The 15,067-nt window shown below is 43.9% G+C and overlaps 1 protein-coding gene across 1 annotated transcript; it reads left to right on the top strand.

Annotated features, from left to right (window-relative positions):
- Positions 1-8,098: 8,098 nt before the first annotated feature.
- On the top strand, positions 8,099-9,513 carry LOC105910521 (histone H1.0-B). Its single transcript, XM_012839249.3, has one exon. It carries the CDS (start codon positions 8,316-8,318, stop codon positions 8,913-8,915), a length of 600 nt encoding a protein of 199 aa, XP_012694703.1. The 5' UTR covers positions 8,099-8,315; the 3' UTR covers positions 8,916-9,513.
- Positions 9,514-15,067: the final 5,554 nt, after the last annotated feature.

Here is a 15,067-nt window from a genome sequence, read left to right as displayed (position 1 = left end):
CACACACACACACACACACACACACACACACACATGTAGGCAGGCACACACACACACACGTAGGCAGGCACACACACACACACACGTAGGCAGGCACACACACACACACACACACACACACGTAGGCAGGCACACACACACACACACACAGGCAGGCACACACACACACACACACACACACACACACACACACACAGACAGGCAGGCACACACACACACACACACACACTAGCAGGCAGGCACACACACACACACACACAGGCAGGCACACACACACACACACACACACAGGCAGGCACACATACACACACACACACACATATACACACGCACACACTGGCAGGCAGGCAGACACACACACACATACACACAGGCAGGCACACACACACACACACACACACAGGCAGGCAGGCACACACACACACACACACACACACACACAGGCAGGCACACACACACACACACACACACACAGGCAGGCATACACACACACACACACACACAGGCAGGCACACACACACACACACACACACACACACACACAAACACACACACACAGAGAGGTGGGTACACATACACACATAAACACACGCACACACTCACTCAAACACACATACACACACACACCACACACAGGCACAGATACACACACACACACACACATACACAGTAACTAACTAATCACACAAATGACACACCCACTGTACACAGACATGTGAAAAATGTGCCTAATCTACAAACCAAACAGGCACACACCATTTTTTAAACTCACACATACCCATCCCTACAGAACATAAGTTCGCTCATACACATACAGTACAAACCAGCAAAACCTATGAATATTAATGCATGTGTTATCATTCTCTGATGTAAAACAGTGTAATGTCACTTCGGGGGATCCCTGCGGTCTAAAACACACATGCACACACACACAGACTCACACACACACACACAGGGGAGAGAGAGGCAGGGCCCCAAAAGAGATTACTGAACGGCTAAAAAACGGAAATTAGGAAGACTAGGGATGAAAGGAGAGGGCACATACATCCACATGAGCGCACACACACAACACACAGATACACACACACACACACACACATATCAGACGCATTCACACACCCACACACATTCAGACACACACACACACACACATATCAGACACATTCACACACTCACACACATTCACACACACGTTTACACACACAGAAACACACACGCACACACACACACACACACACACACACACACACACACACACTCACACGCCTAAGACAGCTGGCCTGAGAGTTTGTGACTAGCTACGCACTCACACACATACACACACACACACACACACACACACACACACACATATCAGACACATTTGTACTTTGCACCAGTAGATCTGTCACGTGTTAGGAAGAGCTGTGGTGGTGTGGGACCCCTGGGCTTTTGTCCGGGGGGGATTTATTTTGTCCCCGTAGCCTATCGACGACTTCTAACACACAAAGACGTCATGGTGTAGCTTGTCTTCGACAAAAAAACGCTTCTCCATCTACTGTTCTGGCGGTGAATTGTTTTCAGCACCCACAGCCTTTGGAGAACCATAAAGGCAACAAAAATGCAAATTAGTCCGTCCTATCCGTCTGCCCGCCCATCCGTAACGGAGTTGGAGTACCATACTGGCACCTTAACTGGTTGCTAACACAACCAATGGTCTTATAGGGGTTATTGATTCCCAGGGACCACACACACCAACAACATGTATAGCTATGTACATTTACATGGAGTTATTCGACAATTTTATCCAAAGCAACTCACAAGTAAAGTGAACTGGTATAATGTAAGTGAATAGCCAATTAAGAAAAACACACGAACAGCAAAGTACCATGAATAATATGTTTTCCCCAGTGCTAGGCACGTGAACTGTAAGTGTGTGTGTGTGTGTGTCTGTGTGTGTGTGTGTGTGTGTGTGTGTGTGTGTGTGTGTGTCTGTGTCTGTGTGTGTGTGTGTGTCTGTGTGTAAGTGTGTGTGTGTTTGTGTGTGTGTCTGTGTGTAAGTGTCTGCTAAAGGAATCAATGCAAATCCGTATCACAGCTGGTGTCATCCTGTGGGTCCACTTACTTGTCCTATTTGATATTGGAGTTGTGTGTGTGTGTGTGTGTGTGTGTGTGTGTGTGTGTGTGTGTGTGTGTGGCTTTGAGGCCTTTAGTCCTTCCCATGCACCTGCAAGCTGGGCCTCACTATGGAGCTCTTAATTAGGGTTTTCTCATCTGCTATGAGCTTGTCTCCAATGTGAGGTAGGCCATACTGCTGGGCTCAATACTGGGCCTGCCCATGCAGCTCTGAGCTGGGCCTCACTTTGGAGATGTTCACTTTTTTTTGATGCGCAGCTATGAGCTGGTTTTCGATGTGGACTTTTGAATTGGGCCTCACTGTGCAGCGAGAGAGAGAGAGAGAGAGAGAGAGAGAGCGTCTACACAGAGAGGAAGACAAAGGACAAGATGACAGCTCCCTCTAGTGACACATTTAATGAATTTCCACAGATACACATTTGAACAAAGACAGAGACAGGAATAGTCAGACAGACACACGCACAGGGATTAATTCAAGGAAAACATGAAGAAAAAAAAACACCTCGACCTTCATCCTCACTGAGAGATCCTGATTTCCAGCATGCTAAAGAATCGAAACAAATGAATTGAAAGGTTTTGGAGAGTTATGTAGACAGGCCGCACTTGTGAGAAGAGAGGAAAGGGAGATAGAGAGAGAGAGGGAGGGAGAGAGAGAGTGAGAGAGTGAGAGAGAGAGTGAGAGACAGAGAGAGACAAAAACTACAGGGATATGAACAAACCTGCATCATTCTATTTGTCATCATACCCAGCAGATTATAAAAATAAACTAAATATGAATAAATACAATAAAATAAACCTGTGTCTAAACCTGGAACAAAGGAGGAGACCAGGAGGCCATGTCTGCCCAAAGCTTTAAAAGCAACCGTACGGTGTTTTAGTCTAAAACTAGCGCGCTAACTACCTAAAACACATGCAAAAAACCTTGCAAACACCAACAGCAGTAGATTTGGCACCTTTGGTAACATGGTTGGTAACATGCTAACCGGTGCCTTTTACTGATGTAGTCGGCCATGTTTTGCTGTGAAAGCTTTTCTTACATTTTTGCAGTGTGGTGCACAGAAGTAGGCAGTTTGTTTAGCTGTCCTTCACAAGGCCATCACAATGAATTTGAAGATGATACCTAAACTGGTGTGTGTATGTGTGCCTGGCTGTGTGTGTGTGTGTGTGTGTGTGTGTGTGTGTGTGTGTGTGTGTGTATGCCTGGCAGTGTGTGTGTGTGTGTGTGTGTGTGTGTGTGTGTGTGTGTGTGTGTGTGTGTGTGTGTGTGTGTGTGTGTGTGTGTGTGTGTGTGTGTGTGTGTGTGTGTGTGTGTGTGTGTGTGTGTGTGTGTGTGTGAGTGTGTGTGTGTGTGTGTGTGTGTGTGTGTGTGTGTGGTAGTGTGTGTGTGTGTGTGTGTGTGTGTGTGTGTGTGTGTGTGTGTGTGTGTGTGTGTGTGTGTGTGTGTGTGTGTGTGTGTGTGTGTGTGTGTGTGCGTGCGTGTGTGTTGCTCAAAACTGGCAAATTGCTGCCCAATGTAGCTTTAACTGGTCAGCTCTGACACTCCGTCAGTACCTTGTTCTGGAAGAATAGGATTCCCTAAAGAAAGAGGCAAAGCAGTTTGGTTGAGCCCTGAATCATAAACATCCCATAAACATGTACCTTCACAAACATAGAAGGACAGATGTGTATGCATAGGTAAGTGCATGTGTCAGTATACATGCAACAGTAAAAAGGCATATGTGTCTGTGTGTCTGTGTGTGGTTATGTGTCTGTGTGTCTGTGTCTTTGTGTGGTTATGTGTCTGTGTGTGCATATGTGTCTGTGTGTGCATATGTGTCTGTATGTGCATATGTGTCTGTGTGTCTCTGTGTGTGTGTCTATGTGTGGTTATGTGTCTGTGTGTGCATATGTGTCTGTGTGTGCATATGTGGGACCACCTTCATAGTTTGTTGACAAGGCATTCAAGCTGAAATATACTTCTGTTGCACAAATTAATTAATAAAATAAATAATTGCCACTGCCCTTAAATATATTAAAAATATCAAATCCATGAAGTGCTACTACTGTCAGGTTTTGTCCATTGTGCTTTTTTTGTTAGTTTTACAACATACCCATAATCGTTTTACATTGTCCCCCACATTGTACAGGAATATCACCACACAAACCCAAGAATCGACCAAAATCTGAGCAGATATTTTAGACAAAAGTAAACATACACTGCTTTTTCCTTGTTCACTTTTCTGTGTTTCTGTGTTTCTGTTCTGTGTTAAGACCCAAGTTATGACAATGAATTTTACACCATAAAGTGCATCCTTCAGTTGAGGTTACACTTCCATTACACAAGGACCAACATTTGGTGCCATACACACAGACACACACACGCATTCATTAATTCATGTTAGATACTCAAGGTTTTTTGAGACATAGGCCACATTATCATTCAGCTCTGATTGATGGGTGAACGAATCTGTAAGCATTTTCACCTCTTTGTCAGGGAGTGCACATAATGTAAGTTTAGCGCATTGTTAGTCTAAAATAGCCTATGCAGAATCAGTGTTGGACCCCGTACGACTGAGTGTAATGCCCTCCGCTGCCCTCTGCTGGCTAGTTGTGGAACCGGTCGTAAGACCATCATGCCTCAGGCACTTCCACCCCTCTAACTGAACATCCACTGACTGAAAGTGTACTAAACACACACACACACACACACACACACACACACACACACACACACTTAAATAGATAAAACCACAGAGTTTACCTGTGAGATGTTAATTTTATTTATTGTTGAATGAGTTGAATAGGAGTGTGAAATCAGGAATATCATGTAGAGTTTACCTAATAATATGCGCATAATATGTTAGGATATATGATAATGTATGTGTGTATGGATGTGTTGTGAGTGAGCGTGAATCTGTATCTGAGTAAGAGACAGAATGAAAGAATAAGAGACAGAGAGAGAGAGCATGCGAGAAAGAGAAATAGAAAGACAGACGGAGAGAGAGAGAGAGAGAGAGAGATAGAGAGAGAGAGATTATGCCAGGCACTGTTCACCCAAACTGACAAATGGCACACAGGTGTGCAGACAAGTGTCTGTGAGTGTGTGTGTGTGTGTGTGTGTGTGTGTGTGTGTCTGTGTCTGTGTGTGTAGTGTGTGTGTGTGTGTGGGGGGTGTGCACGCATTTGTGTTTTTTATGGGTGGAGAATAAACAGCTGTGAATAGGCTACTTACCTGCTCTGTGAATGACAGCAGTGTGTGTGTGTGTGTGTGTGTGTGTGTGTGTGTGTGTGTGTGTGTGTGTGTGTGTGCGTGTGTGTGTGTGGGAGCGCACATGTTGTGCTGTGTTTGGGGAGGGGTATAGGGAATCATACAGTGACTCTCTTAGTGTGTGAGGGACAAATGTGTCCAACGACATACACTGTATTCTTTGTATGAGTGTGTGTGTGTGTGTGCGCGCATGTGTGTGTATGAGAGGGGCTTGTGCTGAGGTCAGCAGAACACTTGTCTCTCTCTCTCTTTCTCTCTCTCTCTCGCCCTCTTTCACACACACACACACACACACACACACACACACACACACAACTGTCATTCATCCACATGGCACTCTCCATACGTCCTCATCAGAGTCGTCTGAAAATAAGACTCGTTTCACGGCTAAAGTTACGCTCTGGCCTGGGCTATACTGAGCGGTTGGTGATTCTCTGGCCGTCGTCTATATATTTAGCTTGCATATAAACTCCGTCAGGGTCAGACCCACACGAATACCCTATGTACACGTCACTGCACTTTCTTTGGGGTTCATTAGAATAACATTAAATCAAAATGTAGCCCTATGGAGTTTCCCACAGTCAAAACACGTTTGAACATATAAAACAGATTCTTATTACTATACATCAGTCAAGGACATAACTCCTACGCCACTGCCAGGATCGGTGAAAGTCACATCTGAAGTGATCGGCCCGGTCTATAGACTACGTATTGGGTGGGTAGACTACAGATATTATTCCGAGAAGCCTATTTGATTGACCCCTCCGTTAACGGGAAAATACGAGACAAATCCAGATTGACATCCAAGACAGCCCCTTGTGTATAGGTCGTTAGCGTGTGCTGGTTCAGACCGAACCCAAAGTCACCGCACGCGCCCTTATTGTTCCGATGTTTCTGTCTGACTGGGGAGCATGTGCGCGTGCACGTGCACTGCAGGTGCTGTTTCCAGCACCAAAACAGCCTTGTGGAAAATGCAAAAGTGGGCCTTTGAAAATGTATAAATAAAAGCAAACTATATTGCTTTTAACAGCTTGTGCTTGAGATCCCGTTAATCCCGAACATTAATACAGGGACGGAGAACACCGTGTGCACTACCAACATAGAACGCGCACGTCCACGGGCGCGCACAATGAGTAATAAAATGTAAGGTTGAGGCTGAGCGAGTGTGGTCGTCTGTGTGTGTGTTCGTTTGTGTGAAGGAGAGTGCTGCCTCCAACAAAGAGAGATGACGTGTATATACAATTTGCGTGTGGATGTGTGCTTCTGTCTTTCTCTATGTGTGTGTGTGTCTGTCTGTGTGTGTGTGTGTGTGTGTGTGTCTGTGTTTTGGACTGTGTGCATGTGTGTGTGAGTCCACGAGTTGACACAGTCTTATCATCATGTAGAGGAATTTTCTCTAACGCGATGCTCTGGACACGCTGCAAATGTCAACTTCAAAACCATAATATAATTTGCGCATCATCTTCACCTTAGTCAAATATCATAGGGAGACAGGTTGGATACAAGACCAGCCAAGCTTTTGGGCCTTTATTAAGAACACAGATACAATCAACTTTTCAATTAATTAGCTCAATTAATGAAATGGATAAGGACTACACAATGACAGTACAGTTAATTTGACTCTATGGCATAACAGGCGCATTGGACTGACTATACACTGATGATCTTCAGGGATTCAAGATGGCGTTCAGGAGAGGAGCCTGATAGCACTCAGTCAGAAAATTCTCTAAAAATGCACCGTCCCTTAAACCAGAACACACCACGTACAGACGTGTCCTCTGATTATTCTAAAATGCCCGGTGGAGCACGAGCCGAGATCAGATCTCTTAGCTCGCGCCCCTTCTCCTCCGCCAGACGACCACTGAACAAAAGAATGTGGAGCGCGCGCCGTGTTTTATATGATCACTTCGATATTGTGGGTGCAAACTGTCTTCACCGTGGCCCGACTCAAGCCCTCCCGCCGACACCGACACAACGACCTGTTCGTGTGTCGAGCCGTTTCCTCGGTACCGGTGTGTGAGAGACGGTGTATCAGGTCTTTGAGATGTTGGCAACTTTCCTAGCAGCGAGTTGCCCCGGCTGCAAGGCAGCCTTTCACACACTTGTTTATGCACTAGTTTGACGCTTTAGAGCCCTAGAGAGAAAACGCACCGATTCGGTACAAACCCACAGAAATGCCCCAACACGCTATGTCATTTAGGAGTAACTTTCATTCACTCACATTTCATTTATAAAAGGTTTAACAGTAAATAATCTGAAGCACGTCACACCGAGTCGCCTACCCGACTGTGTTAGTTGTCAAACTCTAACGGTGGATTAAAAACGAAAATTATGTTATGCACGCGTCAAACGGCGCGTTTTCATTGTAATATTGATTCGGGTTTCACGTGCATGGTGTGATTTGGGTATCGGTTCCGTTGTTTTGGGTCAATTTCGCACGAATTCTGCAAAATCCAACTCCTCGCTCGCTGCTTCGGGTGGGTTTTCAAGGAATAAAAGTTTATCGGTCGGCGAATTCTCCTCGGAAGCAGGTACGCTTGTGAAGCCTGGGGTGTCTGCTTTTAGCCGAGACGGTTGGACGGAACCATGCGTGGCCCAACTTTGTACATTTAGCGCTAGTTCGAGGAAGAAGAAACACAAACCGGCCCGCGCGAGTTTCATGGAGCCTGCTCGATCAGCTGCTGGCAGTTGGTGTTCTCAATCACGTCCGCGCCGAGGCTTAATATTGTCTATGGGCGCACCGGGAGAATAATATACACTTACACAGCGCGTACCGCAGGAGTTCCCGTCCTGGTGAGGATCTCGTTAAATTAGGGGATTATAGAGGAATAGTCTGCAGTGATATTTGCACTAATCCTCCGTATTCGACTCATTCTTGAAAAACGTTAGAGGCGTTCAGACTTTTGAATACTGAGAAAGCTTCCCTGAAACGAACTCATCCAAACACTTCGACATGGCAGAGACAGCAGCCGCACCGGCACAGAAACCCAAAAAGACGAAAGCCCCCAAGAAGGCTGCGTCGCACCCCAAATACTCCGAGATGATCAAAGCTGCGATCCTGGCTGACAAGAGTCGTGGAGGAGCGTCCCGGCAGTCCATTGCCAAGTATATCAAGAACCACTACAAAGTGGGCGACAACGCGGACTCTCAGATCAAACTGGCCCTGAAAAGGCTGGTGGGTACTGGACTTCTTCGACAGACCAAGGGCATTGGTGCCTCCGGCTCCTTCAAACTGGCCAAAGCAGAGGACTCTAAGAAACCAGCCAAGCCCAAAGTGGTCGTAAAAGCCAAGAAGCCTGTCAAAGCCGCGGTCAAGCCCAAGAAAGCTCCCAAGCCCAAGAAGGTGGTCAAGTCCCCTGCCAAGGCGAAAAAGAGTAAACCGGCTGAGAAGAAAGTGAAGAAAGCTGAGAAGAAGAAAGCGCCCGTTAAACCCAAAAAAGTGGCGAAGAAGGCGAAGGTGGTCAAACCTGCCAAGGCGAGTAAGCCCAAAAAAGTGAAAACGGCGAAACCCAAAGCGAAGACAGCAGCAAAGAAAACAGCAAAGAAGAAGTGAACTCAAATGACAGATGAGACACTGACGGACATTTGACAAACAGTGTAAATAGACTTTTTGAGGAGGTTTTGGTATCTGTAATTATTTTTGTATGGTCTTGTGCGGACTTAAAACCCGACCTTTTTACCTTTCTTCTCCGCCACTTTTGCACTATATTGTGATAATTAGATCCAGAATAATAAAAAAATCGAGGACTTTTAATTGGAATACGTTCATGGCAACACAGCAGCCCTAACTATTTATTTTGTCTTATCCTCTTTGTGTATCACTTGTAGCGCTAATCGACCTGTCACTTGAAACAGTAATCGACTAAACAGCAGTCTTTGTTAAGTATGTGCTGTTATACCACAGTCGAAAAGTGAATCATTGGACGAGGATGTTTAAAAACGGCGGGTGTATTACTTTACTCTGTAAGAGTGAAAATGTTTAAGTACGCTTAGTGAAACCTGACTTGAGACTTTTCTCTGGAAGGGCAGCGGACTGTTGTATATTTTCAAGTTTTACCATCATGTTCATCTGTTATCATGTCCAGTAATTATACACATAATAACTCCTTTATACTGTACAATATTAAAATATAAACTTTTCTCGTCTTCTAGAAACTTGTCATGTCTTTATTTAAATTGGCATGGAGGTGCACATTGTGCGTGCGTGTGGTTATGTGAGTGGGTGGGGGTGGAAGGGGAGGGGGTCGTTATGGAGTAGATCCCGAGAGTGGAACGTGTAAAAGCGCAGCCTCAGGTTTCTACATAAATCCTGCGCATGTGTGTAAGATATGAAGGCGCGAGCATGCTTGGAGCTGACACGATGAAATGTTGTCATTGGGGCAATACGAAGGTGGTCCCGAGACTAGTGACCGACACTGGTTCTCCCCTCCGGAGCGGTCAAGCTCTGCGGGTACACAACCACTGTGCTCTCGCGATAGGGTCATTTAGGTTCTGTGGAGCAGATGCGGTCACCAAAGATGCACGTGCTGCACAGTGCTAAAACAGTCAATACTTATAATTTTAAAAAAAAACTATCACAGTGAATTGTGTTATGTCTCAATAGGGATATATTCAAACATATTGATAGCCTATTTCATTTCAATTAGTATTTGAACTAACAGTGCCAAATGAGCATATTGAGAAGCTCCGCCCTGCAACTATAAACATTCCAAAACGTAACCGCCCTTCCGACGCTCATGCGCATGGCTCTCCGCCCTTCTATTTTTCTCTCCTTTGAAAAGTGACCAGGCCTACCGTCACCTCGGCTCCTAGTCTGATGTAAATACTTACGAGTAATCTTTTGCCCATATAGAAGTGTCCGCTCTGGACCAGTTACAGAGTCAAACAATGGGTAAACAATTCATTCGCGCGGGTGAACTCTTGAACTATGGATTGAAATGGGACGATCTATTGTTCTAAGCATCGAGTATGCTGATTTCGTCACTCGCCTACTCTTACATGCACGGTCTTACATGCACCGTGAAGTAAAGATAACTTTTTGTATTAGGGAAATTAATTAGATATATTTTGAACGATGTAAGTTACCTACAAAAATATCACAATGAGGCCTGAAATTACAAGCCTGAGGGGTATTCCAGAAAACGGGTTTAGTCACTGTCCAGGGTATGTTAACTCAGAGCAAGCCATAAGCCTGGGTTTTCAGTTAAGAACAACTAGGCTAGGTTAGTATCAATGGAAACAGACGCTCTGAACATAACCTGCCACTGGGCAGGGCTACTTAAGTCCAAGATGTCCAAAGCAGCTGCTTTGCCTGTGCTAAACAATGGTCAGAGATCTAATTGGCAGGAATCAATTACATCCTGAAAAGAAGACAAGTATTTCTTAATGACTGGACAATAGTGATAATATTAGTATAATTGCTCAGGCAATTCAGTCTCAAGCTTAACTGTCCCTTTGTCCTCCATTTTGAGCTGTAAATAATTCATTTTCTTGTCAGTTTTTTTCAATTTGTTTCTGCAGATGTAGGCTTATATATTATATGAAGATGAACATAAATCATTTCTTACAGTGCTAAATTGCTGCATGGGGGTTGATAGGTTGTCCTTCGACTGCTCATTTATAAGGTGCTTTTCCACTGCAGGAACTCGTGGGCCATTTTTGGGGAGCTGGCAACTTTAGGTGGTTGTCCACTCCAGAAACTGCCCCTGAAGGACCTCTTTGGGCGACAGTGGTACAGGAGGTAAAGAAGTCGGTTAGTAATCAGAAGGTTGCTAGTTCGATTCCCTGTCGAAGCCTCCTTGAGCAAGACACTGAACCCCTAATTGCTCCTGATGTGCAGTGTGCCATCAGTGTAAATGTAAAATGTGTATACATTGTAAGTCGCACATATGTTAGTCGCTTTGGATAAAAGCGTCTGCTAAATGACTAAATGTAAATGTCTTTAAGGGCTGTTGTTGGGGGCAAAATAAGTACCTACTATGGGGTAGGTACTTCTGTGCAACCCTGAAACTGCTGGGTGGCGCTTGCAGTGATGGTTGATGCTTGGTTAAACGCAACGCGAGTGGAAGACAACAACAACCACCTTTATTAAAACCAGCAAGACTTACCAGAGGTTACGCGGTGAATACAGGCAAAATAAATGATAGCTTACCTAGTTAATTTGTTGAGGTTACTATCACTGAATGAACACAAGCAAAACGTCAAACGTCGGCTAAAATACAGGCTTTAATTAATCAAAGTGGTGCTGATATATTAATTTATGAAGTAATTGAGATGACATGAATCCATTTAATGGAGTGTTAGCAACTTTATAGAATATTCAACAAACTCGATCCTGAGGTAATCCTAACGTTATCTAGATAATCTCTGGTTTAACAATCTATTGTTGGTGCTGCCGCTGATGAAATCTTTCAATATTCTGCCGTGCTCAAAATTGATGCCACGATCAAAAGACAAAATATGAGGCTCCATCACTTGTAGGTCCGTGTCGATCCGTGCTGCACTGCGGTAGAAAAACAGAAAGGGTGAGATGGCCGATCAGGGGGCCATTCCTGTAGACATTTGCACCACCTGGGAAGAACCCTGAGTTCCTGCAGTGGAAAAGCACCTATAGTCTGTTAGAAGACAGTAAGAGGGAAGTCTGAAAGTGCCATTGGAAAAGCAAACAGTTTGAAACCTGTCTCAGTACAGTACTTATTACACACGACACTTGCCTCTGTGGTCCTCTCTTCACTTTTAGTCTCCTCCTCAGGAGCAGCTGATGTGATCTCTTTATCTCCATCCAGTTATTGGGATTAATAATGAATAATGAATAATGTTTTCTGTGGGCAATTGAAAGACTACACTTGTGAAAAGACTGACTTACAGTTATATGAGGTCACATGTTGATGGAGGATCTAGTATAACTACAAGAACTGTTGAACTGTTAAATTGATCAGTCAGTTTAGGCAAAGATAAGGGGTGTCAGAATGTACTTTTTGTTGTTCACAAAGCCATGTGCTTTTGTTTATATAGTAATGTGCTATTGTTTTCCCTGTCTGTCTCCGCCTCAGTTCCTTGTGTCGCTATTCACGCCCCACCCTTTACTGCTTGGTGTGTCTCATTGATCCCTGCCCACCTGTTACCTTCTTAGTCCTGTGTATTTAAGCCTTTAAGTGTTTCTTAAAGCAGCAATAAAGAGTCCTGTTCCTAAACTAGCAAGCTAACTACCTAAAAGGCATGCAAAAAACCTTACAAACACCAACAACAGCCCAGCTGACACTGATAGAAGCATGCCAACACACTAACTGGTGTCTTTTGGCAGTATAGCTGGCAAGGTCATGCTGTGAAAGCTTTTCTTCCATTTTTGCAGGGTGTTCCAGCCCGGTACACAGAACTACATAGGGCATATCCTGGATGGCTAGTGGGAAAGACACAGGTGTTTATCTGTCCTTCACATGACCATATGCTATCAAAATGAATTTGAGGATGGTACCAAAACTAGATGCCTATAAAACCATACCTCAAAAAGTGTCAAGTTGTTGCATAGTGTTTACTGTAAGACCTGTATCCTCTTGCAGAAAGTGGCAATACGACTATTTGCACCATTTACTGAACTGGGTTTCGCATGATTTTTTATGCAGACTCACAAAAACCAAACCAGCAATTCCCTGTTGATGTCAACTAACTGGCTGTTAAACTGTGAAGCTTGTGAAATGGAGAGTTAAAACAGGTTTCTACAAGGTGCTTTTAGAAACTGGCTGAGAAAATGGAGATTTCAGGTCTAATATAGCCTTAACAAAGGAGGAAAATGCTCTTAAACAGAAGTGTTTCGCTCCGCTTTGCTCGTTGCGCTTTCGCTCCTTTGCTGACATGGCTGAATTGCTTTCTTTGTCTTTTTTTTTATCCTACAATTCACGTAGTCACTGTGGTCTTGGAAGTTGGCAGGCTATGATGATGCCCTCCCACCATGAAGCCTGTCCGTAAGTGGGGGCCCACCATTGAGGGTGAGGGCCAGCTCTTCAACAGGAATTCTGTTCTGCTTTCTCCCCTTTGCTGACACGGCTGAATTGCTTTGTTTGTTTGTTTGTTTTTTTATAAGTGTTTTTTCTTACAGCACCCCTTCCGTGAAGTAGGCTACAACACTGTCTTTTTTTTCTCTACTGCAACTATTGGTTTTCGACGCTCAGTAGAAGATGTCTATTATTTACATATTCACCGAGAACACGCACAGAACTCTTGGTTAACCAAAACAGAGTTGATTGAGCTAATTCATAAACGGTGTTCTGGAACCGATTACTCTGAGTAAGTCGTAAATGGTTCACTCAACCCCAAGTTCACGGTTTATGACAGACTAGGAAAGCCATGCTTTCTGGAATACCCCTTTGGTCTGATAAGCAAGCCATTGTCAATGCTGACAATAGAAAAAATAGATGAAGTTGCATATATCATCTACGCTCTTTAGTTTTTGGCTTGGACCCAATTAAAAAACATTAGACCTAAGGCCTATGCTTAAATCTGAAGAATATGTGCTGTGTAGGATCTATTATTTAGAACTTTTATCTGGCAAACAGGGGTTCCTCAAATCTTGTTTAGTAAATAACATATTATGGTCTTTTAGAAGGCCTCCAGAAGAGGAATACAAACTTTGCTCCATCAGAATGTCTACAAGAGCTGTAGATGTAGACCTTTAAGGGTTATTCTAAAGGATTCGAACATGAACACAGAGAAACATTTCAGCACAGCAGATAGGATGGCTTGAAAAAGAACAAATGTAAAGGATGGATGTATAGGTTTATTTTTGAAAGAAAGGGGACGTTGGTAGCCATGTGTTTGGCCTTCTGCCATAGCTTGCACACAAGTGTTAGAGGTTTGTTTTTTGAGCTGTAAATGACATGCCTGTGATAAAACACACCAATGCTGGTGCTAATATTGACAAAAAACTTCCATTTCTATACAAGAAAAGTTGAAAGTTGAACGTCGAAAAGTCAACCATTTGGGACTTCCCTATGCCATGGAATAAGTGGCCCACCTTCCGAAGCCCCTGCCCGTGAATATGAGTCATTTTAATTTACTCATTGAGACTCCTCATTCACAGGAGTTTATGCACGTCCCCCCCTGGGAGCTGGGGTATACTTACACTTTAATCACCAAACTGCCTTTAATTTGATGGTTGACTGATTCCCTCTATTCTATTCACAGACACAAATTCACAGTATGTATAAACAGTGCATATACACAAATATAATGTTTCATTCATTATATAACTTAATATATTGCACATCTTCTCAGTCTGTTGTTTCCCTTGAGTATTTACTTATAAAAAAGGATATTACAGCATTTTGTATAGTTCAGTCACGACAATAAAGTTTCTTAAACTGAACTAGAGAGAGATTTGTAAGCCAACTACACGCGTGCGGAATGTTGCTGGAAGAGGCCCCCAGCTTTCCTTGTTGTTCTAATTGTTCAAATTTGCTCATTGTTCTTAGCGTGGTGAAATACACTACACCATATAGGTTATCTGATCACATGACCCCCCCACCCCCACCCCCTGCAGGTGTCCCTTCATAGCAACTCATCACAGAGGAGCAAATATTGAATACTTTTTACAGATGTTTTTTCTTCTTCTTCTCTTTTCCTTTTTGTGTCAATCAGCCGTAGAGCTCGCAGCGCCGGTGAGTCATCTTAACCATGAAACGCGAATCCTTTCAGAAAAATTCCTATGAC

The sequence above is a fragment of the Clupea harengus genome, chromosome 23 (assembly GCF_900700415.2).
Source record: "Clupea harengus chromosome 23, Ch_v2.0.2, whole genome shotgun sequence".
In the NCBI taxonomy this organism is placed as follows: domain Eukaryota; kingdom Metazoa; phylum Chordata; class Actinopteri; order Clupeiformes; family Clupeidae; genus Clupea; species Clupea harengus.
This window is presented reverse-complemented; position numbering and strand designations above follow the sequence as displayed.

Coding starts and splice junctions, on each gene's coding strand:
- LOC105910521 (XM_012839249.3), top strand. CDS start 8,316: ATGGCAGAGACAGCAGCCGCACCGGCACAGAAACCCAAAAAGACGAAA.